The following is a 27,043-nucleotide window of genomic DNA, read 5'->3' as shown; positions in this document are numbered from 1 at the left end:
TTTGGTACCAAATATCCTCAGTGCTTATGTTTAATGGTAGTTCTTTTCATCCCAGAGCTGACCTCTTTATATTATTAACAATTATTGTAAGTGTTACAATAGTGTTTTTTTTTGTGTTTTTTTACCAAAATTGAATTGGAAACCTGCATGTTCTTTAGTGTGTGTGTGTGTGTGTGTGTGTGTGTGTGTATAATGTTTGTATTTTTCTGTTATTTATATTTCAGTGATCTGACATCTTGTTTCAATGACAGTTACTGTACTTTGAAATGTGGAATTAAAACGCCAAATGGAAATTTGTTAGTTTTGATTAATCATTATTCTTGATTAACTGCATGCTATAAATATATATAAAAAAATATATATATATATATATATATATTTACAATAAGCGGGGACAGACGCCCTGCGGAAGGTCCGCCTTCGATATAACGGCGGATGGCAGCGGGCCGGCCGCGGAACGAAGGTGGTAGGAAGGCGGCTGCGCCGTCAAACGTGTTTGCGATAACGGCATTCTGCCGCTTCTACTGCCTCTGGAGCACCGCCAGCGGCCCGCCGGCTCATTGCTATCTGGGTATGTGCCTCGCACTTTTTAAGGGACCAAAAGTAATGGGACAGATTAACAATCATAAATCAAACTTTCACTTTTTAATACTTGGTTGCAAATCCTTTGCAGTCAATTACAGCCTGAAGTCTGGAACGCTGGGTTTCATCCCTGGTGATGCTGTGCCAGGCATTTTCCCTTCAGTTTTGTCTTCAGCAAGTGAAATGCATGCTCAATCGGATTCAGGTCAGGTGATTGACTTGGCCATTGCATAACATTCCACTTCTTTCCCTTAAAAAACTCTTTGGTTGCTTTCGCAGTATGCTTCCGGTCATTGTCCATCTGTACTGTGAAGCGCCGTCCAATGAGTTCTGAAGCATTTGGCTGAATATGAGCAGATAATATTGCCCGAAACACTTCAGAATTCATCCTGCTGCTTTTGTCAGCAGTCACATCATCAATAAATACAAGAGAACCAGTTCCATTGGCAGCCATACATGCCCACGCCATGACACTACCACCACCATGCTTCACTGATGAGGTGGTATGCTTTGGATCATGAGCAGTTCCTTTCCTTCTCCATACTCTTCTCTTCCCATCACTCTGGTACAAGTTGATCTTTGTCTCCTCTGTCCATAGGATGTTGTTCCAGAACTGTGAAGGCTTTTTTAGATGTTGTTTGGCAAACTCTAATCTGGCCTTCCTGTTTTTGAGGCTCACCAATGGTTTACATCTTGTGGTGAACCCTCTGTATTCACTCTGGTGAAGTCTTCTCTTGATTGTTGACTTTGACACACATACACCTACCTCCTGGAGAGTTTTCTTGATCTGGCCAACTGTTGTGAAGGGAAAGAATTCACCAGGGAAAGAATTCTTCGGTCATCCACCACAGTTGTTTTCCGTGGTCTTCTGGGTCTTTTGGTGTTGCTGAGCTCACCGGTGCATTCTTTCTTTTTAAGAATGTTCCAAACAGATGATTTGGCCACACCTAATGTTTTTGCTATCTCTCTGATGGGTTTGTTTAGATTTTTCAGCCTAATGATGGCTTGCTTCACTGATAGTGACAGCTCTTTGGATCTCATATTGAGAGTTGACAGCAACAGATTCCAAATGCAAATAGCACACTTGAAATGAACTCTGGACTTTTTATCTGCTCCTTGTAAATGGGTTAATGAGGGAATAACACACCCCTGGCCATGGAACAGCTGAACAGCCAATTGTCCCATTACTTTTGGTCCCTTAAAAAGTGGGAGGCACATATACAAACTGTTGTAATTCCTACACCGTTCACCTGATTTGGATGTAAATACCCTCAAATTAAAGCTAGTTCGGTTCATTTCAAATCCATTGTGGTGGTGTATAGAGCCATAAAGACCTGACTGTACATATATATATATATATATATATATATATATATATATATATATAGATATAGGTGTGACCACCTTTGCCTTCAAAACAGCACCAAATCTTCTATGTGTTTACTGGACTTTGTTATGTTAACTGATAAATGAAAACTATTTATAGCATTATTTTTGAATACATCCTCACTAAGTGCCTAAAACTTTTGCAAAGTATATGTGAAAATCTGTGATTTGCAAAACTACAAAATTATTTGGTGAAAAATTCTATTTATCTAAAATGGACCACTTCATAAACTGACTTATTTCTCGATTTTAACACTTGCAAAATGACAGTGTGGACTGTCATCTCTGAATACTCAATTTTAAAAAACAAATTGGAATTGGGTGCTGTGTGAACAAAGCAGATGAGTCATTCATTACCAGTTTACCCTTCAGCAAAGCACTCAACACCAAAGCACTGTGTTTCTGAAAGGTCATTGTCCCTGTAATAACTGAATCAGACCAAATAATAAGACATTCGGTATAAACGCATCTGCAAATGTATATGTTATTGTGTGCATACAAGGAAGAGTGCAAAGCTTCTTTTATGTTCTTTGGCTCTCTTGGACACACAAATAGACACTCTTCTATATAAAGTATATTGTGAAGGACCTACTTCAAAGGTGTCATAAGAAAATGTATCTGGATGGTATAAATTCATCTAAACTATGAGGATGGAATATCTGCATTAAAACAAGTTTAGCTACATCTTCCACAATATTGAAATAGCCTTGCTCCCTTTTAAGCCAGACTTACTTTACACTTCACACACATGCACAGAAATAAGTAACTGCACACCCTCTTGAGGATAATTATCTCCTGGAGTTCTGAACATATGTTTTTATTTAGTGAAAGAAAATCACAACTTCCACTGGAAATGTTTAAAATGGATTACTCCATCCACTTTAGTACAGCTTATCCACAAATCAGGATGCTCAATAAAAAAAGACAAATGGCCTAATATTGAACACCTGGGATGAGATTTGATCCTGCTCTGCTGATGTAGATGTATCAGCATGAGGCTGTACTGCCCCCTGCTGTTGCTATGATCTATAAAGGACCTGTCAACAACATCCAGTTAAATTGGAGATGAGGGTGGGATAAGAAAAGGTCTTTGGAGACAATCGTAATGAGCACAAGGTTGAAAAATTTAAAATATAAAAAATAATTATAATAATTTGTGCTTGCTAAAGAGTGTTTTTTGAAAACCAAAGCTGTTGAAAAGAATACATTTTTTTTTTTTTAAATGTATGGCTTCTTGGTTGCACAATGTTACATTTAATTTTGGGATTCAATATAACCTGGACATGTTTTCATGAGATTCACCCTTTAAGATTAATTTGATAGTTCACCCAAAAATGAAAATGATCTAATCATTTACTCACCCTCATGCTATCCCAGATGTATATGACTTCCTTTCTTTAGCAGAACACATTTGAAGAAAAATAGAAAAATATCTCAGCTCAATAGGTCCTTTAAGCATAAACTCAACCCTCTCGTGAACGTGCATACAGCTGCTTAACCGACGTGATTATTTATAGTTGATCTTTTTCGCACCAAAAGCGATCATATTGCTTTACAATACATTCATTTAACCACTGGATTCATATAGATGACGTTAATGCTGGCTGTCTGTGCTTTTTGGAGCATCAAAAATCATGTTACCATCCATTTCCATCATAAGGAACTACTGAGATAAGATATTTTAAAAATTTTCTTCAAATGTTATCTGCTGAAGAAAGGAAGTCATATATATCTGGGATGACATGGGGGATGATTAAATTATGAGAGAATTTTCATTTTTGGGTGAACTGTCCCTTTAAGGATTGATAAAAATGATGACAGTGTGTGATTAAAGACAACATTGAATGAATGATTTTTTTTGTCTAGCTGTAATAAGATCTGCCAGACACTAAAGGCTCATGCCAAATTCATTTGGAAACCCTGTTTGATATCTACTTTTTCAGAGTCCCAGAATGCTTTGGTATCTGGAGAGGGTGGGAAACTTAATTTACTCTCAACCAGCATGTGTCTAGCAAAATAATTTTTTAGCACAGGTGGCTAAGAGACAATAACTCCACTGTTACGTCTGTGAATGCAAGCAGGTAATGAAATGGTTTGATTATTTAAAATGCAAATGTATGCATGCTGTAATTAATTTGCCATTATCCCGATTGATTATGGTCCCGGTGTGTTTTGAAGCAGACATAAGGCTATATTTACATCCGTGTTGTGCTCCTTGCTTTGTTACAACAAATAGATGCTAATTTTATTATTGCAAACAAGTAATTGTCCCACTCAGTAATTGGGTAAAACAGTGACCAGTTGCTGGCCACACACACACACACGTTGTGTTTCCATGTTTTATGGGGACTTTCCATAGACATAATGGTTTTTATACTGTACAAACTTTATATTCTATCCCCTAAACCTAACAGAAAACATTCTGCATTTTGACATTTTCAAAAAACATAATTTAGTATGATTTATAAGCTGTTTTCCTCATGGGGACCGACAAAATGTCCCCACAAGGTCAAAAACTTCATGTTTTACTATCCTTATGGGGACATTTGGTCCCCACAAAGTGACACACACACGCACACGCACACAGTAAGACATGTAGTCCCAATAGAAGACAATACTATCAAAACAGCGATGGAAATACTTTGTCTCTTTATTTCGATAATGAAGCTATGTTATACTTTTCTCATTCGTTTCTTAGGCCGCTGGGTGAAGGGTGATGTGCCCATGAGTGAGTCTGGTGATTGGGACCCGTAACTGCCTTCCGAACCCCCAGGAGATGGAGGAATGCCTGCCTCACTCATAGTGGACATGGGACCTTCTTCAAAGACATCACTGCCCAGAACCCCATGACCTGATACCTGGCCCTCCTCACTGTCCTGGGGTTCCATCTTTACCTGGGCTAGGTGCCACAAGGGGGAGCTGTTTCCTGCTGCCCCTGTTGAAAAAAATAATAAAACAGCTGGATTCATAACAAACACATGCTTTAGACTTTCCTAATTATGTTACTGATACTTCCTTTTTGGTACTCGCCGATACCAGTTTTCTTAATTTTTTATTTTATATCAACAGTTTCTTTAAATGTTTTCATCAAAATGGTGTCTAAATTAGTTAATTAAATCTTTAGTCAAATTAAAATATAACAATTATTTTTCAACCCGATATTGTATTATTTTTTTCAAATGAAGTGATTTTATACTGAAAAATACAACATCAAGATCAAATAAAGTGCTGTATAAGAGAGCATCACAGATTAAAATTACTATTGATTTATTATTATTATTACTAGTAGTAGAAGAATTACAGTGAATATTACATAGAGTAGAGATATACTTTTTTCTGTTTAAATGAAGCTTTTATTTTGGCAAAAGCTTTTATTTTGGAGTGAAACCCTTTCCGTTTCTGTGAGTTTTTGACAATAGCTTCTCACTTCTGGAAAAGCAGGTCGGTATTGTTATCGGGGCATCCATTACAATAATGCATGACTTCAACAATCCATATCCCCCCCCCCCACACACCTTCAAAGGGTTCACATACTTTTTCTCGCCTCTGTAGTAGGGCTGGGCAGTAGGACAAAGTAATCGGATATCGACGATATTTGAAAATATCCTGATTACGTTTGCAACACTCAGATGATGATCAACAAAATCGAGAAATTACAAAACCAAGGAGGTGGGAAAATCACAGGTTATATTAAATAGTAGTCCAGGGTAGGAAATTAGCGCATGCCAAATGCAGGTAGCCTATAACTTGCGCATGGCAGATATTTTGCTGATGTAAATATCTTTGATTTAAATTTTTAGTTTCAGTTTCAAAAAAATTACATATTTCAAACAAAATCAATAAACCAAGAATATTTACTGAGCCATCAGCAAGGGGGGTTAACGATGTAAATTGGATATCGTGATTTTATTTCTTGCATAACGCTCAGCCCTACACACACACACCATTAAAACCACCTGCCTAATATTGTGTAGGTCCCCCTCATGCTGCCAAAACAGCGCCAACCCGCATCTTAAACTGCATGATTGTTGGTGCCAGACGGGCTGGTTTGAGTATTTCTGTCACTGCTGGTCTCCTGGGATTTTCACACACAACGAACGAGAATTTACTCAGAATAGTGCCAAAAACAAATAACATCCATTGAGTGGCAGTTCTGTGGATGTAAATGCCTTGTTGATGAAAGAGGTCAACAGAGAATGGCCAGACTGGTTCGAACTGACAAAGTCTACAGCAACTCAGATAACCACTCTGTATAATTGTGGTGAGAAAAATATAATCTCAGAATGCTATTCTCAGATGTGGGTTTGCGCTGTTGCAACAGCCATGCAAAAGATGTCATGGCCCCCAGAAAGCCCCCCACTGAACATTGTGTTAGTCTGAGATTACATAAAGAGACCGAAGCAATTGAGACAGCCTAAATAGATAGAAGAACTGTGGTGAATTCTCCAAGAAGCTTGGAACATCCTATCTGCCAACAACCAAGAAAAAATGTCTCCAGGTGTACATAGGAGTATTGGTGCTGTTTTAAAGGCAAAGGTAGTCACACCAAATGTTGATTTAGTTTTTTTTTATGTTTACTGGACTTTGTATGACATTAAGTTATTTATTTATATTAAGTATATAATATTATTATATAATTATTTTTGAAGACATCCTCACTTTGCAAAATTTTTCACAAATGCCTATAACTCTTGCACATTACCCTCTCCCTCTCCTCTCTCTCTCTCTCTCTCTCTCTCTCTCTCTCTCTCTCTCTCTCTCTCTCTCTCTCTCTCTCTCTCTCTCTCTCTCTCTCTCTCTCTCTCTCTCTCTCTCTCTCTCTCTCTCTCTCTCTCTCTCTCTCTCTCTCTCTCTCTCTCTCTCTCTCTCTCTCTCTCTCTCGTTGTGAAAGGTACAGACCAAATACAAGCTGTTTTTGGCTAATAATTTTCCCCTTGTGTCTGCATATATTCAAATTTGCTTTGTTAAAAAGCAATGCGTCATGCCAGTGATGCCAAATGCCCATTTGTGTTGCATGTCTTTTAACCAATCTCGGCATGCCAGTTTGAATATGTGTGATTGTGACAGTATGAACTAGTGTGAATAAGTGCAAATTAGATTTGAGAGCTACTGTGACAGAAGATTTTCAGTGAATAATGACTTACACTTTGGTCTGATTTAAACACAACAATTGTATAAACAGCACTCAGGACAAACTACTATCCTTCTCTTTGTTTTCCAAAGAAGACAGAAAGTAACATGTGTTTGGAACAACATAAAGTTAAGAACATAGCAGAACTTTCTGTTTTAGCTAAACTGTCCCTTTAGGTAATAGATGAATGACTTACTGAACATTTGCTCTACCAAGAATCCTTCAGAACTGAATGATGTACCTGATGTGTGAGGCGACTGTCCCTCTTCTAGCCCTCCAGTCAGTCTCTCACTGGAGGTGCCCAGGATGGGCAGGGCCTGGTCACCAGAGGCTAGATCTGCCTCTGGTTCCTCGCTCAAGGGGAATGGGATGTCACTCACTGGCTCCTCTTTAACCTTCAAGGGTTTGGAATCCTCCAGAGCCCTTTCTGGATTCACCAGCCTCTCGTACTCTTCTGAGAGCTCCTTACTGACCTACAGGAGATGAAGACACTAGTCGGTTAAAGCCAATGCAAATCCAATGCAAAACTCTAGATGTTTACAATTTCTGAAGAAAACGTAAGTGATGCATAGTCTCAACTTCAGACGGCATGCCCACAGTCCATGCACGAACCATGTGATGCATATTATTTTATATTATACACAAAACTGTAAAACACTTTCTAAGTGTCCTAACATAAATAAATCATAATCTAATAGGCTGGTTTGATTAAACTTCAATGGGTAAAAGCACAAATACCTTTTTATCAGTCCACCTTAAAACAGAATCATGTTCATAGTATAATACATCTCAGCTAATCCTGCCAAAACGGCGCGTAGACAGCTCTTTCTGTCTAAATAGGGGGTTCATGGCCAGTTTAAGCTGAAATTCAAACTAACTATGCTAACCTGTGCAAAATGTATGCTAGGATGTACTGGATGGTTGCTAATTCCATAATAATATGTTTATTTATTGCCACACGACCAGAGCTGGTGGATTATTTTACTGCTTTTTCTGATTTATAAAATTATTTTTTCTTCTTTAATGGTGATAGATAATTGCTTAGTCAGTGGAGAGATTAAACTAGCAACCTTCTGATTACTGGCCCTGAGCTTTAACCAGTAATCAAAAGGTTGCACTCCACTACAAACAGAACCAGCCTTTCAACTGTGGACAAAAATCACCAATCATAATCTCACCTGCAGCATGTAGCTGTGGTAATCTTTGATGCGGACCTGCCAGAAGCGCTGGAGGGCCAGGACACTTCCGATGCCCACCTCATGGAAGACCTGCTCCACCACATCAGGAAAGGGTGTAGAGCCATGACAGGCCTCCCTGTCAACAGCAACACGCATCAGCTTAGTGAGCCGCAAGTAGTGCTCATGGACCAGGTCGGTCAAAGTCTCCAGCACGCTCTCGTTTGCCGACTCAAATCCAGCATGAGCCAGCACTGTGGCAACCGACTGGTACAGAAGCTGACGACAGGACAGCCAGCTCAGTTCTGTAACTGGCTCACCTTTACCTCTGAAAAGTAGATAGATGATATGAGTGGAGAAAAACAGGAAGATAGATGGATAGGAAAAGTGTTTTGGAAAGGAATCACAACATAATAAAGTGTGGCCTTTTCTTTATAAACTCAAAACTGTACAATTTTTAGAGAGGATGCAGATCAACTGTGTAGATCTAAATCTGTGGCTGACCAATATGGGTTTTTCAATAGCCAATGCTAATATCTAGAGAACAGAATGGATGGTTGGATGGGCAGAGAGACAAGGCAGACAGACAGATACTGTTGACTAACTTGTAGAAGTCACTTTCTGGGTCACTGTGTCGTAGCTGGAATGGCTGTCGAGGGGCTTTACTGTCCAGTGGGAGCAGATCATCAGGTACAGTGGGTGTTGCGGGTCGGGGAGGTAGAGCATCCCCATCCTCGGGTTTGAAGGCACCCTGGGAGTCTGATAATGTGGGCAGGGGCTGCTGGCCCTGCTGGGCAGCAGCAATAAGGGTGCGGAGACGGCGGGTATGCTGGCTCAGCTGCACTGTGTGAATGGTGAGGCTGCAGGGCTCAGAGGGGACATCCAGCATGGTGGTGGGACGCGGGCGCTGGGCAGACGGCTGGTGCAGAGGAGGGTCCTGCATCTCCACCTGCCGGAACTCTCGCTGCAGAAGGTCAAACGAACTGCGACCTGAGGGTGCCGAAGCCACAGGAAGCTCACCCCAATAACGCATCATCTTCACAAGACTGGCACAACAATTCAATCTGCAAACCAAAGAAGAGACTTTTCAAGGGTCAGAGTAAGTTGTACTATATACACTGGCCCCAAAAGGAATTTGAAAAAGTATTCCAGCCTTATAATGCATTTATTTCTTTGCACTAGATAACATAATTCTAAACTGAATTTATAAGTGGCATCAGCAAACAAATTATGCTAGAGCTTTTCTCAGAACTATTTCAAGTGGCATTTCTAAGAAATATTGCAATTATTTTTAACTAACATGTTCTAAAGCAATTTTAGTGGATGTATGAAGTCAGTTCCCCTAAAGTTCAGAGTGTCCTAGCAGAGTGCAATTCATAATATTAACTATAGGCATGATCCACTAATATCTGACAACCAGAAAGGGCCCAAATAATCTGTCATACTTTTGAATTATAAATATTTTTTTTATGTAATGCTATCTGCAGTTAATCTATTGTTATTCAATGTTTTGCTTGTTGTTATGCTTGTACTATCTTCTATAAAATAAATGCCACTTGAAATTTTGTTATAATACAATAACATTTAGACTCTTCAGTGTCACTTGTGATTTTTAACTAACTAACATAAATGCCTCTTGAAATTTTGTTAATTTGGTCAAAATAATGTTATAATACAATAACATTTAGACTCTTCAGTGTCCAAATATTTTGGGAGGGCACTGTACAAGTATAGAGTAATTTACAACATCTATCTTCTAGTGCATGTGTGGTAGTTTATGAATAGCTAGCTGACTTTATTTTAAAACTAATATATGCAGTCTTTTATCTATCTAAATATTCACAAAACTGCAACTGGTACAGTCAGTGTAAAATATTGCAGTAATTTCTCTGTAATAATGTAGAAACATACTGTGAATACACCATGCTGCATTACTGGAAAAACATATGTAAAATTATAATAATAAGGGTTTACATGTTAGTAATGTTTATTTAACGAATTATGAAGTTTGAAATGTACACATACTACACATTAAAGCAACGTAAACCTCATTAGTGTTGTTTAAAGAAACATTTATAAAAAATAAAAACAACGGGGGAACAAACAGTTTACTTTACCTACTATAAGTTGAAGATCATAAAGATGACGAATTCAAAAATAATTGGATTTATGTAATTTATTTTCCGTTTCGCCAATAAACGAAATATACACGATCTGCGGTGTTGAGGTACAACACTTAAATATTTCCGTGTAAGACGTAAATAGTTCCTATAAAAGAGCAAAACGATAATGACTTGAAAAAAAATGAAATATACTATATATAAAGAGCAAATAATTATTGTGTATTCATCTAAAAATATTATAATACATTGCATTTTATAAATCAAGCGAGATCGATAATAACTCATATGCAACAATACTATAGCACGGAATCATTTAATCGTTACACAAAACAGCATGTCGAACAGTGAGCGCATGATGGAATCTGCCCCCAGTTCGCTGACAGAAAATAATCACACAAGCATGGAGACAAAGAAGAGCTCGGGCCAGGAGAATGGTCAGACATGTGACATTGAAGAGGACATCACCAGCACTAATGAAAACAAGGATTAACCTTTCAAGAAACCGGTGAGTTTTGCAGCCCGTCTCTGTTGGTGAAGAAATCAGGTTCAAACGTAGTCAGTAAAGCCACAGAAGAATCAAACAGCAGCCAGTCAGAGAATAAATACAAAGATCATGGTACAAAACGTCAGCAGACATCTGCACGCCCCACAGACACAAAACCAGCTAAATCAGATCTTAATGATCTTCCACCAGCCAACTCAGAAGTATCACAGAAAACCCAGCCCAAAACAAATGACATCAGACACAAGATCCCTGTCAAGCTACCAACGTAAATGATATCCCCTTCCGTACACTGAACCCCAGTGGGGGTCTGTTCCTGACATATCTAATTCAGTGTAATCACCAAGACAACATTGCATAATGCTTACTGCAGCTTTAAGTTTCAGTGTTCATTGATTTTTTTTTACATATTATTCTTTCATAATTAAATTCATATTCATTAATACATGTTATGTAATTCTTCCCTTACAAATACTAACCAGTTCCCCTTAAAGTAATTTAAGGTGTAATTTAAAGTGTGTAATTGCTGCGTGACTACAAGCGTAACCAAACAAAATGGCTAAAAAACAACAATATTGTTTTCAAACAGCTTAATGAATACACTTTCCGCCTGCCATTGGTTGAAAAAACACAAAGGCTGCGTTCGAATGTGCATACTGGCAGACTGACTTACTATACAGTATGCCAATAGATTAGGGTGTCCAAATCCTCTGTATTTAGATAAAATACCAGGAAGTCCTACTACATCTGACTAGATTTTGAAGTGCACATCCAGTGGACACTGTACTATCTACTGATCTATATACACTCACCTAAATGATTATTAGGAACACCTGTTCAATTTCTCATTAATGCAATTATCTAATCAAACAATCACATGGCAGTTGCTTCAATGCATTTAGGGGTGTGGTCCTGGTCAAGACAATCTCCTGAACTCCAAACTGAATGTCAGAATGGGAAAGAAAGGTGATTTAAGCAATTTTGAGCATGGCATGGTTGTTGGTGCCAGACGGGCCGGTCTGAGTATTTCACAATCTACTCAGTTACTGGGATTTTCATGCACAACCATTTCTAGGGTTTACAAAGAATGGTGTGAAAAGGGAAAAACATCCAGTATGCGGCAGTCCTGTGGGCAAAAATGCCTTGTTGATGCTAGAGGTCAGAGGAGAATGGGCCAACTGATTCAAGCTGATAGAAGAGCAACTTTGCCTGAAATAACCACTCATTACAACCGAGGTATGCAGCAAAGCATTTGTGAAGCCACAACAAGCACAACCTTGAGGCAGATGGGCTACAACAGCAGAAGACCCCACCGGGTACCCCTCATCTCCACTGCAAATAGGAAAAAGAGGCTAGAATTTGCAAGAGCTCACCAAAATTGGACAGTTGAAGACTGGAAAAATGTTGCCTGGTCTGATGAGTCTCGATTTCTGTTGAGACATTCAGATGGTAGAGTCAGAATTTGGCGTAAACAGAATGAGAACATGGATCCATCATGCCTTGTTACCACTGTGCAGGCTGCTGGTGGTGGTGTAATGGTGTGGGGGATGTTTTCTTGGCACACTTTAGGCCCCTTAGTGCCAATTGGGCATCGTTTAAATGCCACGGCCTACCTGAGCATTGTTTCTGACCATGTCCATCCCTTTATGGCCACCATGTACCCATCCTCTGATGGCTACTTCCAGCAGGATAATGCACCATGTCACAAAGCTCGAATCATTTCAAATTGGTTTCTTGAACATGACAATGAGTTCACTGTACTAAAATGGCCCCCACAGTCACCAGATCTCAACCCAATAGAGCATCTTTGGGATGTGGTGGAACGGGAGCTTCGTGCCCTGGATGTGCATCCCACAAATCTCCATCAACTGCAAGATGCTATCCTATCAATATTGGCCAACATTTCTAAAGAATGCTTTCAGCACCTTGTTGAATCAATGCCACGTAGAATTAAGGCAGTTCTGAAGGCGAAAGTTGGTCAAACACAGTATTAGTATGGTGTTCCTAATAATCCTTTAGGTGAGTGTAGATCAGTGGTACTATCCCATAATCCCACGGGAGCGTAGTAGACATCAGATTCAAAATAAACAATAAGAAAAAATAAAAAAAATGAAGAACCAGAAGTCGGGCAGCTCTTTTCAACTGTAACTGGTTCATTATCAAAATATGGTGACAAACATGTCCCTTGACTTTTCAGGCATAAAAAATATTTCAAATAAAAAAAGTTTGAAAGGCATTCTATAACCTATTCTTTTATTAATAAAATGAAAAGGGTTGACTCTATATATTTCTTTACAATTTGTTTTGAAAACATAAATTTGGCAATTGCCCAGTTTAATCATGCATGTGATCTGCTCTGTGCTATACTGTCATCGGCGCTCATATATCGAGGGAAGCCTGGTTGACTAAACTGCATACGCTGTGGTCCATATGGCAGCTTATTTGGCCAAGTACAGCCCACTTAGACAGGAAGAGATTGTCTGATTGATGTATAAAGTGACCAAACACAGTTCATAATTTTTTCATGTGTCATCGAGGTTCATCAGAAAACACTGGTAATATAGCAAAAACGTCTATAGACTCTAAAAGTAATACGTTCAGACTGTTTCATAGACATAACTCAGAAAACAAGACAGACTGTACAGTTTTGCTAGTGGATATCTTGTTTATTTACTAGTAAGTTTAAAAATAAAAACTTGCACTTGTTTCAACCCACCTGTGAACATGACTTTGGAAGCCATGTGTTTACCATGGTTACTTTAGTTTTTATTTCAGAATCTTTCTGTAATTTTAAGTTTTTGAATTATCAAAAGAATCACTGTAGGAACTGTTATTTTGAAAGTCATGTTTTTTGCAGTAATTTTTTATTCTAGTCTGTTTTTGAATCATTACTGACAGTCTCCCGCAAGCGTAAGAAGAAGAACTGGGAGAATGATGATTTTTAGTTTTTATTTCAGAATCTTTCTGTAATTTTAAGTTTTTGAATTATCAAAAGAATCACTGTAGGAACTGTTATTTTGAAAGTCATGTTTTTTGCAGTAATTTTTTATTCTAGTCTGTTTTTGTCTCATTACTGACAGTCTCCCGCAAGCGTAAGAAGAAGAACTGGGAGAATGATGATTTTTACGACAGTGATGATGACACATTCCTGGACCGGACAGGTGCTGTTGAGAAGAAGAGGACTGAACGCATGAAGAAGGCTGGAAAGTTTCAGGAGCGTCCTGACACCTATGAATCACTGGAGGTGTAGAATTAAAGCTGGTGTTTTCTGGAGTTTCTGCCTAAATTGCTGTTAAGACAATGCATTAACCATATATGTGAAACGCTGATGTATTTTTTGGAAATGTTCTTTTTCACAGATCTAGTAGTCAGTCTGCAGAGACTGAGAAACCAAAGAAGTTATCTTTGCCTATGTTTAACAAATTCAACATACATAACCTAAACAAACAAGACAGATAGTGTGAACTCAATGAAATTGAATTATAACATGGAACACAAATCTTCAGGACAAAAATGCATCAAGTAAATGTTGAAAACATGTATGATTAAATGAGCCTGTTTGAACATTTACGGTCACATAGGTATTTCCTATATTTTTTATAAATTCTATATCTTATTATGAAGTACATAAATAAAGAAGCAGATGCATGTAGTACATTTTGCAGCTTTGAGAGGCAACTAAACAAGGCACAACTCAAAGTTTCCTCATTTACACAAGCACTTCACAAGCGTGGTTATTTCATCTTCTGTACTTCCTGGAGAAGATTCTGTGCTGCCATGTTGGATGCCTCGATTTTGAGCTAGCTGTTAAGATCTTCCATGCATGATTTCTTGTTTTTTAGTTCATCGTATGCCATGAAAGGAGGCAGTACATTTAAACTGAAGACCGGAACTATAACCATTTTGTCAGACAAACAAGAAATAGTTCACACAAAAATTATGATTCTCTCATTTATTTTTATATTTACCCTTGTGCCATCTCATACTGGTGTGACTTCATTACTTCTGTGGAAGACAAATAAAGATATTTTGACTGATATACATTATGATATGTATTTTTCATAAACAGTTATATATTTTCCCTTTTTTAAAATGTCAATATAGTGCTTGGTGCATAAAATACATATGTTAAAAAAATATTTTATTAGGGCCCAAGCACAAAGTGCGTAGGACCCTATTGTTTTCGTTAGGATTATTATTATTATTATTAGGGCCCAAGCACAAAGTGCGTAGGACCCTATTGTTTTCGTTAGGATTATTATTATTATTATTATTATTAGGGCCCAAGCACAAAGTGCGTAGTACCCTATTGTTTTCGTTAGGATTATTATTATTATTATTATTATTATTATTAGGGCCCAAGCACAAAGTGCGTAGGACCCTATTGTTTTCGTTAGGATTATTATTATTATTATTAGGGCCCAAGCACAAAGTGCGTAGGACCCTATTGTTTTCGTTAGGATTATTATTATTATTATTATTATTATTATTAGGGCCCAAGCACAAAGTGCGTAGGACCCTATTGTTTTCGTTAGGATTATTATTATTATAATTTTTATTTTTTTTTACGAATATTGGGGCACTTTTGGGGCTCTTAACGTGCTCAAAAACTCTTGAAACTTTGCACACGCGTCAGAACCCGCGGCTGTCAGGGCCGGGCTGAAGCTGGTACCCGGGCGTGGCAGGGGGGCTCGACAGCGCCCCCTGGAACAGGGTCCAAAAACTTGGTCTATAACTCAAACACGCTTGCATGTAATAATATGAAACTCGGTGCACGTATAGATCTCATCGTTTCATATATCCTTCATACTTTTACTTTTTACCCCAGACCAACAGGAAACCGTCTATTTAGGGTTGTTTGAAAAACGCACGCAATGGAATTTGGAATACTCCTCCCAGAGAATTCCACCAATCGCCACCAAACTCGGTCAGCATGATGTCAAGACATTGAGCATGAAAAATTGCCGGCAGATTTTTGATATCTCTAACGGTTTGGCTGTGGCGAGGAAACGAAATGATGGCGCGAAAAGAGAAACAGGAAGTGTGTTATAACTTCTGCATACATTAATTGATCTCCATGAAACCGCAGCAGTGTGATCGCTGGAAGAAGCCGATCGCATGGATGTGACTATTGTCAGTCAAAGTTATAGCGCCACCAACTGGCAGAAGGAAGTGTGTCACTTTCAAAATGCTTTGAAATCACCCACTTATTTTTACCCGATTTACTTAAAACTTTAGGTGTATAATGTAAACACACGGCAGATGTAGACATGTGAAAGGATTATTGATATCTTCGATACTGTCGCCGCGGCAACGCTTCAAACTCGAATATTCTTTTTTGATGCTTTTGAGACTCTTAGCATACTTGAAATTGCATGAAACTCGACAGACACATCACATTTATTAGCCAGTACACATGTGCAAAGTTTCAGAAACAGGCGTGGTGCAGGGGCTCAGTAGCGCCACCTTTTGACAAAAGTGGGGGGGTTGCTTTACACTTTGACCCACAGTCACAAAACTCAGGAATTATATTGTTCTCATCGAGCCGGACAACTTTCTAATTTACAGTCATTAGCTCAGACCAACAGAAAGTCAGATATTGTGGTTTGAATGTGGATATTTTGGAGAATTTTCTCTCCTCTCTCACTGACCCTACGTCTCTCTGTGTCTGGGGGAGGGTGCTGATTTTGCTGAGGAGTGAAAATGCTTTTATTTTTGTTTTTCAAGGTTTTGGGGCCCTTAACGTGCTCGAAAACTCTTGAAACTTTGCACACGGTCGGAACCCGCGGCCATCAGGGTCGGACCGAAGATGGTACCGGGAGTGGCAGGGGGCTCGACAGCGCCCCTGGAATGGGATTCGAACACTTGTCCATATATCAAACATGCTTGCATGTAATGATATGAAACTCGGTACACTTGTAGATCTCGTCGGGCCAAACAACTTTCGTGCTCTAAGTTTTACGCCAGCCCAACAGGAAGTCGGCTATTATGGGTTGTTTGGAAACACGTCCTCTGGAATTATATATATTCCTCCTAGAGAATGAATCCAATCGCCACCAAACTCGGTCGGCATGAAGTCAAGACATTGAGGATGCTACATTCCGGACGGATTTTTGATATCTCGAACGGTTTGGCCGTGGCGAGGAAATTGATTTATGACTAAAAAGGACACATGAAGTGTGTTATAACTTAGTTAGTTCTATCTACAGTTACAAAACTCGGCGTGTATATTGTTCTCGTCGAGCCGAACAACTTTCTAATTTACAGTCATTAGCTCCGACCAACAGAAAGTCAGATATTGTGGTTTGAATGTGGATTTCTTAAAATTTTTCTCTTTCTGAGTGACCCTCCTCCTCCCTTTCTGTGTTTTTTCTCTCAGTGTCTCTCTGTCTGACAGACAGAATGGGCCTGCCAAATTTTTTTGTGTGTGTGTGTGTGTGTGTGGGGAGGGGGGGTTCTCTGTTGGGTTTAGATTTGCTTTTTGATTGTTTGATTGTTTTTCAAGGTTTCTGGGACTTTTGGGGCCCTTAACATGCTCGAAAACTCTTGAAACTTTGCACACAGGTCAGAACCCACGGCCATCAGGGCCGGGCTGAATCTGGTACCCGGGCGTGGCAGAGGGCTCGACAGCGACACCTGGAATGGGATTCAAACACTTGTCCATATATCAAACATGCTTGCATGTAATAATATGAAACTCGAACACTTCTAGATCTCGTCGGGCCGAACAACTTTCTAATTTACAGTCATTAGCTCAGACCAACAGAAAGTCAGATATTTTGGTTTGAATGTGGAACACATTTCAAATTAACTTTGAAGCTCCAAAAAGCACATCAAAAGTAACATAAAAGAAGGGAGTGTGTTATAACTTCTGCATACATTAACTGATCTCGATGAAACTTCAGCAGTGTGTTTGCGGGAAGAGGCCGGTCGCATGGATGTGACTACTGTGAGTCAAAGTTATAGCGCCACCAACTGGCAGAAGGAAGTGTGTCACTTTCAAAATGCTTTGAAATCACCCTCTTATGTCTCAAGTGAACAAACAGACCAACAGAAAATCAGATATTTTGGTTTGAATGTGGAACACATTGCAAATGAACTTTGAAGCTCCAAAAAGCACATAAAGGCAGCATAAAAGCAAGGAAGTGTGTTATAACTTCTGCATACATTAACTGATCTCGATGAAACTTCAGCAGTGTGTCACATGGATGTGACTATTGTGAGACAAAGTTATAGCGCCACCAACTGGCAGAAGGGAGTGTGTCACTTTCAAAATGCTTTTAAATCACCCTCTTATGTCTCAAGTGAACAAACAGACCAACAGAAAGTCAGATATTTTGGTTTGAATGTGGAACACATTGCAAATGAACTTTGAAGCTCCAAAAAGCACATAAAGGCAGCATAAAAGCAAGGAAGTGTGTTATAACTTCTGCATACATTAACTGATCTCGATGAAACTTCAGCAGTGCGTAAATTATAATTACATTAATAAACCTGAACAGAGACCTCCGGATAAATACTGGCCTTCTGGATTAACACGTTTAAGTGCTGCAAAAGATATTGACCTATGACATCAAAAATTATTCTACATTTGAATTACCTCATAGATGTGACTATTGTGGTTCACGGTCCTAGGCACTGTCCCTGTCTCAAATGGCACACTTCATATGAATTTTCAGTCTTGTGTACTTATTTCGTGTGTCCATTAACTCCATGAGACCGTAGGGTGTCTCATTTTTCATTTTAGGTATCGGAAGGGTGCTCACGCATACTTTGTGGTTGATATGTGCCCTCCATGCGAACTTTTGCAGAGCCCACGCTGATGCGAGCTCTACAGCACACGTCTTCTCGACGGTCAAAGCGAGGTTACGTTATTGCCCATCGTGCACAGCTGACCCTAAAGGCATCGGGGTGGCGGTGCCACCGGCTTAGGCTCGCCATCGCTGCTCGCAGCTATATTTATTATTATTATTTTTTACTTGAATCTATTGGGGCACTTTTGGGGCTCTTAACGTGCTCAAAAACTCTTGAAACTTTGCACACGGGTCAGAACCCGCGGCCATTAGGGCCGGGCTGAAGCTGGTACCGGGCGTGGCAGGGGGCTCGACGGCGCCCCTGGAACGGGGTCCGAAAACTTGGTCCATAAATCAAACACGCTTGCATGTAATAATATGAAACTTCGGTACACATATAGATCTCATCGTTTCATATATCCTTCATACTTTTACTTTTTACCTCAGGCCAACTGGAAATCGTCTATTTAGGGTTCTTTGGAAAACGCATGCAATGGAATGTGAAATACTCCTCCTAGAGAATTCCACCAATCGCCACCGAAACTTCGGTCAGCATGAAGTCAAGACATTGAGGATGAAAAATTGCCGGCGGATTTTTGATATCTCGAACGGTTTGGCCGTGGCGAGAAAACGAAATGATGGCGCGAAAAGAGAAACAGGAAGTGTGTTATAACTTCTGCATACATTAATTGATCTCGATGAAACTTCAGCAGTGTGTTCGCTGTAACAGGCCGATCGCATGGATGTGACTATTGTGAGTCAAAGTTATAGCGCCACCAACTGGCAGAAGGAAGTGTGTCACTTTCAAAATGCTTTGAAATCACCCTCTTATTTTTACCCGATTTACTTAAAACTTTTGGTGTGTAATGTAAACACACGGCAGATGTAGACATGGGAAAGGATTATTGATATCTTGGATACTGTTGCCGCGGCAATGCTTCAAACTCGAATATTCTTTTTGATGCTTTTGAGACTCTTAGCATACTTGAAATTTCATGAAACTCGACAGACACATCACATTTATTAGCCAGTAGACATGTGCAAAGTTTCAGAAACGGGCGTGGTGCAGGGGCTCAGTAGCGCCACCTTTTGACAAAAGTGAGGGGTTGGTTTTATACTTTGACCCACAGTCACAAAACTCAGTAATTATATTGTTCTCATCGAGCCGGACAACTTTCTAATTTACAGTCATTAGCTCAGACCAACAGAAAGTCAGATATTTTGGTTTGAATGTGGATTTTTGGAGAATTTTCTCTGCCTCTCTCACTGACCCTACGTCTCTCTGTGTCTGGGGGAGGGGGCTGATTTTGCTGATGAGTGAAATGCTTTTATTTTTGTTTTCAAGGTTTTGGGGGCCCTTAACGTGCTCGAAAACTCTTGAAACTTTGCACACGGGTCGGAACCCTCGGCCATCAGGGCCGGGCCGAAGATGGTACCCGGGCGTGGCAGGGGGGCTCGACAGCGCCCCCTGGAATGGGATTCGAACACTTGTCCGTATATCAAACACGCTTGCATGTAATAATATGAAACTCGGTACACTTGTAGATCTCATCGGGCCGAACAACTTTCGTGCTCTAAGTTTTATGCCAGCCCAACAGGAAGTCGGCTATTATGGGTTGTTTGGAAACACATGCTCTGGAATTATATATATTTCTCCTAGAGAATGAATCCAATTGCCACCAAACTCGGTCGGCATGAAGTCAAGACATTGAGGATGCTACATTCCGGACAGCTTTTTGATATCTCGAAGGGTTTGGCCGTGGCGAGGAAATTGATTTAGGACTAAAAAAGGACACATGAAGTGTGTTATAACTTAGTTAGTTCTATCTACAGTTACAAAACTCGCCGTGTATATTGTTCTCGTCAAGCTGAACAACTTTCTAATTTACAGTCATTAGCTCCGACCAACAGAAAGTCAGATATTGTGGTTTGAATGTGGATTTCTCTGAATTTTTCTCTCTCTGACAGACAGACCAGCGATTCTGTGTGTGTGTGGGGAGGGGGAGGGGGAGGGAGAGGGGATTTCTCTGTTGGGTAAGATTTGCATTAAGATATTGTTTTTCAAGGTTTCTGGGACTTTTGGGGCCCTTAACGTACTCAAAAACTCTTGAAACTTTGCACACAGGTCAGAACCCGCGGCCATCGGGGCCGGGCTGAAGCTGGTACCCGGGCGTGGCGGGGGGGCTCGACAGTGCCCCCTTGAATGGGGTCTGAAAACTTGGTCCATATATCAAACATGCTTGCATGTAATAATATGAAACTCGGTACACTTCTATATCTCATCGGGCCGAACAACTTTCGTGCTCTAAGTTTTACGCCAGCCCAACAGGAAGTCGGATATTATGGGTTGTTTGGAAACACATGCTCTGGAATTATATATATTCCTCCTAGAGAATTAATCCAATCGCCACCAAACTCGGTCAGCATGAAGTCAAGACATTGAGGATGCTACATTGCCGGACGGATTTTTGATATCTCTAACGTTTTGGCCGTGGCGAGGAAATTAATTTATGACTAAAAAGGACACATGAAGTGTGTTATAACTTAGTTCTATCTACAGTTACAAAACTCGGCGTGTATATTGTTCTCGTCAAGCCGAACAACTTTCTAATTTACAGTCATTAGCTCCGACCAACAGACAGTCAGATATTTTGGTTTGAATGTGGAACACATTGCAAATTAATCTTTGAAGCTCCAGAAAGCACATAAAGGCAGCATAAAAGCAATCCATACTCCATTGGTATAATTCATAATTCCCGCAGTGTACTTGCTTGTTATATTAGCTACTACAAAATATATAAATACATTTACTATCTTAACTTTAATGATGTACTTAACATAATGATAAATAATCTTAAAATATTATATTGTATGCTATGTATTGTGAATACACCCATGTTAAACATAAAAATGTACTTCCATAGCATATCATAGGAACACATAAGCGTAAATTATAATTACATTAATAAACCTGTACAAAGACCTCCAGATAAATACTGGCCTTCTGGATTAACACATTTAAGTGCTGCAAAAGATATTGACCTATGACATAAAAAATTATTCTACATTTGAATTACCTCATAGATGTGACTATTGTGGTTCACGGTCATAGGCCCTGTCCCAAATAGGGATGGGCGATATGGCCAAAAAAATTTATCACGATAATTTCAGGGATTTATTGCGATAACGATACAAATGACGATAAATTATTTTCTTCTGTAAAATATCAGATTATGTTATGTTTAAGTTGTGTTCCAGTGACTGTGCTGAAAAACATCACACAACAACAATTACACAATAATAATAATTCAAATCAATTACAAGTTTAAAATGTAAACACAGATTCTTCATTTATTTATACTCTCATGGTGGAAAAATAGTGCAAAGCAAACAGCAAAAGTAACAATCACCAACCATGTCTTCAGTTGTGTTTCAAAATTACAACAGAGTACAACTGCAAATAAATCCTGATAAAGTAAAGAAGTTCAGAGTGAAACACACTCTTACCCCGGATTTCCACCAACTGCGGATCGGCTCCGCTGCGTGTCGGATCCGTGCTCTGCCGTCCTTCAATACCAGATACGGATTTGTTGCGGAACGGCTGCGTTCCGCCATGCTTGTTTTCACTCCGCACAGAGAATGTCCGCACGTGAACAGTGAATCGCGCGCGCGCACAAAACTACGTCATCAACTAGACTTATCATTATTATCGTGAGGAGACACATTTTTATCGTGAGGAGAATTTTCAACGATATATCGCAAACGATAAGATTTCGCCCATCCCTAGTCCCAAATGGCACACTTCATATGAATTTTCAGTCTTGTGTACATATTTCATGTGTCCATTAACTCCATGAGACCGTAGGGTGTGTCATTTTTCATTTTAGATATCAGAAGGGTGCTCGCGCATACTTTGTGGTTGATATGTGCCCTCGATGCGCACTTTTGAAGAGCCCACACTGATGCAAGCTCTACAGCACACATCTTCTCGATGGTCAAAGCGAGGTTACGTTTTTGCCCATCGTGCACAGCAACCCTAAAGGCACGGGGGTGGCGGCGCCACCGGCTTGGGCCCGCCATCGCTGCTTGCAGCTATATTTAATATTGTATTTAATGTGCTGAATTGAACTATGAACCCATTTCAATCCATATTTATAGACAAAGGATAGAAAGTTGTCATGTCCAAACTCTCAAACATTTGGTATCTCTGAAAAGCCCGGAGAATCCTCTGATAATTTCCTAAGATTTACCACTGTAGCATGTATGTATGTATGTATTATCTTAAATAACAAATGCCCTACACAAAAATGAGTGGCTGGGCCTCAGGAGTATAATAACCTTTAAACCTAATGTATCAAATATGATACATAAAAAAGTGCCCTTTTTATAGTTTTTCTAATGGTCCTTTACAGTTTACTGTAAAAAATAAATAAATATAATTTTCTGACAATTATTTCATATTTCAGGCTTACAGGGTTAAAGTTTTGGATCGTATTGAACTAAATTGTATAGAATATGAACATCATATATCTTTAAAAATATATATTGTTTTCTGCAGAATATATTAAGTCACATAAATTTAAGGGTGAATAAATAATGAGAGAATTATCTTTTTTTTGGTGAACTCCTTTTCTAAATCATTATATGTGGATAGTTTTTTTTTTTTTTTTTACAGAAAATGTATCAGAAATTCATAAGAAATGTGGTCAAATGTTGCTGTTGGGCCACTTGCAAAGAAACAGTTTAGTTCACTTACATTTTTGTTTTCAAATGTAATCAGACTTTTTTCTTTTTTTTGTTTATTCTGAAGCAAACCTCTCAATTCATGATTAATTCAAATTTCATGCTTTAGATTTGGACTTTCATGACCTATTGGCAACCTTTTTGGTGAGATACTATGTGTAATTGATGGTAATCCAGATTATTTGGTAGGTCCTAAGGTAATTGACTTAATCCAATAGATTCTTTATCCAATTTTGGTTGTAGCAGAACAAAGCACTAACACGAAGGATTGGCCATCTCAGCAACAGTATCTAATTTAGTAGTGCTTAGCGAAGGCTCAGTTCCCTCTCAAACCACCTACACAAACAGAAGTTGCCCCCAAAGCAAGCCAGTCTTTCCCCTGACATTTTCAACATAAAGCTGCCCCTGAACAAGAGGTGGAAAAACTGAAAAGACAGAAGATGCAGTCACAGATGGTGATATGGAGGTTATGCAGTATGCAGTATGGGAAGTCCTGAACTCTGCAATGCTGACTATAAGAGGCATGGATGTCACCTACACCAACCTAACGGTTAGACCTTCACCAAAATAAATACCTACAACTACATTTTAACAATGCAGTAGGTGGATGTAAACAGATTTGTTTAGTACTAAATGTTAGTTTCTAAATGTATTAAAAAACTGACACTGGCAAAACCTTTACTGTAATATAATGAAATATTTGCTATTATAATGTTGCTTGCAGAAAATGTATTTTGTCTGAATTTGAATGGATTTTTGGATACAATGGCCCAGTGTAGTGTAATTTTATTTTTGACCACAAAGAGGCAGTGCTGTGGTGCACTGATAGATAAATAAATCTATATTTTACCACCTTTGAGATTAGTTCACAAAATCTACCATATTGGGCAAATTCTTGACTTTGTCATTTATAAGCATAATCCTCTAAATTAGCTTGGAATATGAATGTTTAAAGAAAATGGGTAAACATGCATTTTCTGTTTTTGTGTCTAGAGGGGAGACTATGTGGACCAGCCTGCTAAAATATTGACATCTCGTGGAAAATAGAAATCAAAGTCTTCTAATCTTCAAGACAAAAGTGCCTCCCCTCCAAAAGGTAGAAAATGGTAAATGGTCTGCACTTATATAGTGCCTTTTAACCTTAGCGGTATTCAAAGCGCTTTACACTGCGTCTCATTCACCCATTCACACACACATTCACACACCAATGACGGCCGAGCTGCCATGCAAGGAGCTAGCCTACCATTGCGAGCAACTTGGGGTACAGTGTTTTGTCCAAGGACACTTCATCATGTGGAGTCATGTGGGCCGGGAATCGAACCACCAACCCTGCGATTAGTGGACAACCCGTTCTACCACCTGAGCCACAGCCGCCCCAAAATCACATTCTGTCCACTTTGTGATAAGATGAAACATAATGCGAACATAATGTTTGAAACATAATAATAGGATAGATGCTGTGGTATATATGTTATGATTTATACACCCATCAGCCACAACATTAAAACCACCTGCCTGACCTATCGAGGCATGGACTCCACAAGACCTCTGAAGGTGTCCTGTGATATCTGGCACCAAGATGTTAGCAGCAGATCCTTTAAGTCCTAGGAGTTTTGAGGTGGGGCCTACATGAATCAGATATGTTGGTCCAGCACATCATATAAATGCTCAATCAGATTGAGATCTGGGGAATTTTGGGACCAAGTCAACATCTTGAACTCTTTGTCATGTTCCTTAAACTATTTTTGAACAATTTTTGCAGTGTGGCAGAGCACATTATCCTGCTGAAAGAGGCCACTGCCATCAAGGAATACCGTTGCCATGAAGGGGTGTACGTGGTCTGCAACAATCTTTAGATAGTTGGTACGTGTCAAAGTAACATCCACATGAATACCAAGACCCAAGTTTTCCCTGCAGAACATTGCCCAGAGCATCACACTGCCTCCGCCATTCTGCCTTCTTCCCATTGTATATTCTGCTGCCATCTCTTCCCCAGGTAAACTACACACATGCACCCAGCCGTCCACATGATCTAAAAGAAAACATGATTCATCAAACCAGGCCACCATCTTCCAATGCTCCATGGTCCAGTTCTGACGCTCTCGTGCCCATTGTAGGCCCTTTTGGTGGTGGACAGGGGTCAGCATGGGCACTCTGACTGGTCTGTGGCTATGCAGCAAGCTGCGATGCACTATATGTTCTGACACCTTTCTATCATGGCCAGTATTACGTTTTTCAGCAATTTGTGCTACAGTAGCTCATTTCACGTTTCCTGTAGCACTTTCCATAGATGTGGCTGTCTTGTCGGGCAATTCTCACACACCTTACAATCTAGCTGATCGCACAAAAGCTCAATGGGGTTAAGATCCGTAACACTCTTTTCCAATTATCTGTTGTCCAATGTCTGATTCTTTGCTCACTCTAAAATCTTCTTATTTTTTTCCTGTTTCAAAAGTGGCTTTTTCTTTGTAATTCTTCCCATAAGGCTTGCACCCCTGAGTCTTCTCTTTACTGTTGTACATTACCTTATCTGGCCTTCCACATCTCTTTCTGTCCTTGTTAGAGCCAGTTGTCCTTTGTCTTTGAAGACTCTACTGTAGTGTACACCTTTGTATGAAATCTTCAGTTTTGACAATTTCAAGCATTGCTGCATAGCCTTCATTCCTCAAAACAAAGATTAACTGACAAGTTTCTAGAGAAAGCTGTTTCTTTTTTGCCATTTGTTACTTAATATTGACCTTAAAGACATGCCTGTCTATTGCATACTGTGGCAACTCAAAAACAAACACAAAGACTATGTTAAGCTTAATTTAATGAACCAAATTGCTTTCAACTGTTTGATATAAAGACAAGTGATTTTTCTAGTACCAAATGAGCAATTTAGCACGATTACTCAAGGATAAGGCGTTGAAGTGATGGCTGCTGCATATGGTGCCTGTCTAGATTTGACTTTTCTCAAATAGCGATTGTGCTGTTTTTACACCAGTAATGTCCTGACTACACTTTGATTCACCAAAGTGGCATTGAACTGATCACAAAGTACCAAAAGTACCAATTTCCTTCCGAAACAGCAAAATCTGTACATTATTCCAAACTTTTGGCCACCAGTGTATGAGCAATGAAGGTTGTGAAAAATATGCCTTTATTGTTTATCCTTTTGATCTTTCTTTCAAATTATTCATAAAAATATATCCTCTAATGGATATCAAACAATTTCAATCAAAAACAAATATTTTTGTCAAATATATATGTGGCACAATAATTAGCACTCCTAGAAATTTTACAATATAGTACAATATATCTGAAGTATATTCCCATTTATATTTTAATTTTTTTTTAGTACACCTGGGTCACTAGGAACATGAAATTGTTCAGCCATGATTTAATGTTTCAGAGGAGTGTAAATATAAAGTAACACACAAGCCAAATTCCCTTAGTCATCTATCACAATGGTTAAGACCAAATAATAAAGTAATGATGTGAAAGGTGTTTGAGCTTCACAAAATGAAAATTGCTGTAAGAAATTAGCTAAAGCATTGGAAATGCCCATTTCCACTATCAGGGCAATAATTAAGAAGTTCCAATCAACTGGAGATGTTAAGAATCGA

At 39.2% G+C, this 27,043-nt stretch overlaps 1 protein-coding gene across 4 annotated transcripts; it reads right to left on the bottom strand.

Moving 5' to 3' along the window:
* Positions 1-3,689: 3,689 nt before the first annotated feature.
* Positions 3,690-22,329, bottom strand: supt7l (SPT7 like, STAGA complex subunit gamma). Of its 4 annotated transcripts, none has more exons than XM_052145071.1 (5): positions 10,889-11,154; positions 8,880-9,338; positions 8,278-8,602; positions 7,341-7,572; positions 3,690-4,903 (listed from the first exon to the last, which is right to left on the bottom strand). In XM_052145071.1, exons 2-5 carry the CDS (start codon positions 9,308-9,310, stop codon positions 4,641-4,643), a joined length of 1,251 nt encoding a protein of 416 aa, XP_052001031.1. In that variant the 5' UTR covers positions 9,311-9,338; positions 10,889-11,154; the 3' UTR covers positions 3,690-4,640. The 4 variants fall into 4 exon arrangements, with proteins under 4 accessions (XP_052001031.1, XP_052001029.1, XP_052001028.1 ...); XM_052145069.1 differs by lacking the exon at positions 10,889-11,154 and adding an exon at positions 22,200-22,329 and having other exon boundaries at positions 3,691-4,903; XM_052145068.1 differs by lacking the exon at positions 10,889-11,154 and adding an exon at positions 10,392-10,502 and having other exon boundaries at positions 3,691-4,903.
* Between the last annotated feature and the right edge of the window lie 4,714 nt (positions 22,330-27,043).

The sequence above is a fragment of the Xyrauchen texanus genome, chromosome 16 (assembly GCF_025860055.1).
Source record: "Xyrauchen texanus isolate HMW12.3.18 chromosome 16, RBS_HiC_50CHRs, whole genome shotgun sequence".
Taxonomy (NCBI): domain Eukaryota; kingdom Metazoa; phylum Chordata; class Actinopteri; order Cypriniformes; family Catostomidae; genus Xyrauchen; species Xyrauchen texanus.
Note: the sequence above shows the minus strand (reverse complement) of the source record. Positions and strands in the feature narration are given on the sequence as shown.